The sequence below is a fragment of the Silurus aristotelis genome (assembly GCF_946808225.1).
Source record: "Silurus aristotelis genome assembly, chromosome: 11".
Classification (NCBI taxonomy): domain Eukaryota; kingdom Metazoa; phylum Chordata; class Actinopteri; order Siluriformes; family Siluridae; genus Silurus; species Silurus aristotelis.
The window spans coordinates 30,170,085-30,172,584 of record NC_139584.1 but is presented as its reverse complement, the minus strand read 5'-3'; the positions used below and the strand labels follow the sequence as shown (position 1 = coordinate 30,172,584).

The following is a 2,500-nucleotide window of genomic DNA, read 5'->3' as shown; positions in this document are numbered from 1 at the left end:
TTTTAGCACTGGAGTTTCTTTTCTCTCCATTTTTCTGTCTCTGCTGAACGCTAGAATGTTCCAGAACAAATGAAGATACGACTACGGGTTTCTGACCAGTGGAACATGCCAGAGAAAGGATTCAAAATAAATGTACCAGAGATTAACATTGTGTTTGTATTCCACATGCTAATCTTTAATAATAGAGGGTTTCTTTTAGGAACAATTTTAAATAATCATGCTAGCTGATAAAACTGAGAAATGTGACTGAGAGCGCTAATAACGTTCTAGTCATCACACTAGGAGGCTAACTAGCAGTTAGCTACTGACATGAGACGTTAACCGTTATGAGAACTGTCTCGTGGTTACAACAACAGAACTAGCATGCAACTGTGTGCATGAATTTCTTTTGACGCTAGCTTGAAAGGCTAACATGAAGGCTAACGTGGTCTTTTCTCATCATTTTTTCAGGAGAAGATTTCTACGAAGAGTCTCCGTATGAACCTCTGCCTCCTGTCCGTCACTCTGACGCCTTCCGTCTGGCCTCCATCATCTCTGGTGAACTTTTTTTACTCAATCTAATCCAAATTCACATTTTATTTACTTCACTACAATGGGAATGAAATTCAGCTTCACTATCAGGATCAGTAACTTTTCTATGGAACTGCTATTACAGACCAGTAGGAACACTTTAGGAACCAGCAGATACGTTAGCTAGCTTGAAATTGTAGCCTTCATTGTAGCTATACTGAAAAATTAATGGTATCTGTTCCTTATGGCTTTTCGAGAGTTTTCTAACAATTCTTCTGATGCTCATCATCTGCTGAAGGCCTCATTCCAATTTGCTAACATTTAAAAACCATCACTAAAATCCCAAATGGAAATCTAGCGGAATGTAAAGAACCCATTAGAGATCATTTTTCCGATGGCCTGCAGAGATGATCTGAGCAGGGTTAAAAAAAGCTGACGTGGAAACCACAATGCCAATTTCGCAAGTTAGCTAACATTCCAGCTAAAATGTCCTTGTGTCTTTTTGATGGTTTGTAATGGTGGTGTAAAGGATTGTGATGTTCCTCATGGTTCCAGGTGATTTATTTTCACTTTATTTTTAATCCATGCTGAAGATTCTACCATGAAAACATTGCTAATAAATTACAAAATAAAAAAAGATATGAATTTAATTGACAACAAAAATTAACAAAAATAATATCTCTAATGGAAATTTTTTTAGCAATTTGATGGATACAATTACAGAATTATTTTATATTTTTATAGACAAATTGAGCTAATTGTGGTAGCTGCTATTTACTAGCTGAATTTTGTAAGATAGCTGAATTTTTAACAAATAAATGATCAAAACGTATGAAATATCAGGTAAATTGCTGGGCTGCTGTGTTTGGTAATGCTGTAAAATTCTATTTTTATTGCTTTGTTAGTGATTATAGACGTGTTATAATGTGTCATTAAATCCAGCATTTTTGTTATCAAACCTACAATAAGTCTAGTTGTGATGTCATAATATTTGACATAATCTCCACTTAACTTTAGGATGGATCTGTTTTTTGCAGGGTGATTGCAGGACATTCAGGAGTTCGGAGCTTATTTTAGTCTGTTTTAAGGTTACTGTGAGGGAGGAAATGATTTAATCTGACTGAATAAAAACCCTGAAGGCGTGTGATGCAGTAAATAAAACCAACGTCTGATTCACCGAGACAGATTCCACACTTTCCACTCCCACGCTATTTTTTATTCATCCGTACTTGTTTTTCTTCAGTGCTTACAAAATAACCTCAGAGCAAACAGAGCTTGGGGTTGCCAGATCCTCTCACACTGACGCTGTTTTGTTGCATAAGAAGGTTTTAATTTGAAATCTTTTCGGGTTTATTACACAGGTTCAGAATGAGCTGGAAAGAGAACGAAGAGCAGGCATAAAAGTGAAATCCCACATGGACAAGTTGGAGAGGTTTAATTACAGAAAGTGGAGTTTAGAGCAGCCGCTGTACTTTTTTCAGATCTCCCTATGAGCCGGATATGGAGGAGAAAAACAAGCTCAATAAGCACAAAGTGTCGAGTGTAAAAGTCTAAAAGTTGATGCTTATTAGTCAAAACAGGTGAACGATCTCAGACGCCGTGTCGGACTAAATCATGGGATCATTTGGATCAAGATTGAGATGTTTCCTAAACTTCAGTTCTCCCAGCAGGCAAAATATTTGTCTTTGGTCCTGATGAGAGGTTTTGGTGTGGGCTTTGGTCATAGTTAGAGAGTTCTGGGAATGGGTCTCATTCTTGGTTGGAGAGGTTCGGTCTATGGGTTTTGGTTGTGGTTGGAGAGGTTCTGGTTCTGGTTGGAGGTTAAAGATGTATGGGTATGTTTGGATGTTGGAGATGTTTGGGTGTGGTTGGAGACGTCTGGATATAGTTGAAGGTTGGAGCTATATGGGTATAGTTTAGGGTTGGAGATGTCTGGGTGTGGTTGGTGGTTAAAGATGTCTGAGTGTGGTTGGAGGTAGGAGAGGTCTGG

General features: G+C 38.0%; 1 protein-coding gene across 1 annotated transcript in view; it reads left to right on the top strand.

Annotated features, from left to right (window-relative positions):
* The window catches only part of gfra2a (GDNF family receptor alpha 2a), a 54,679-nt gene that overhangs the window by 28,099 nt on the left and 24,080 nt on the right, over positions 1 to 2,500 (top strand). Inside the window, exon 3 of the mRNA XM_083554296.1 lies at positions 451 to 537. Coding sequence (XP_083410422.1) covers positions 451 to 537 — 87 coding nt within the window. The remainder of the gene's footprint in view (positions 1 to 450; positions 538 to 2,500) is intronic.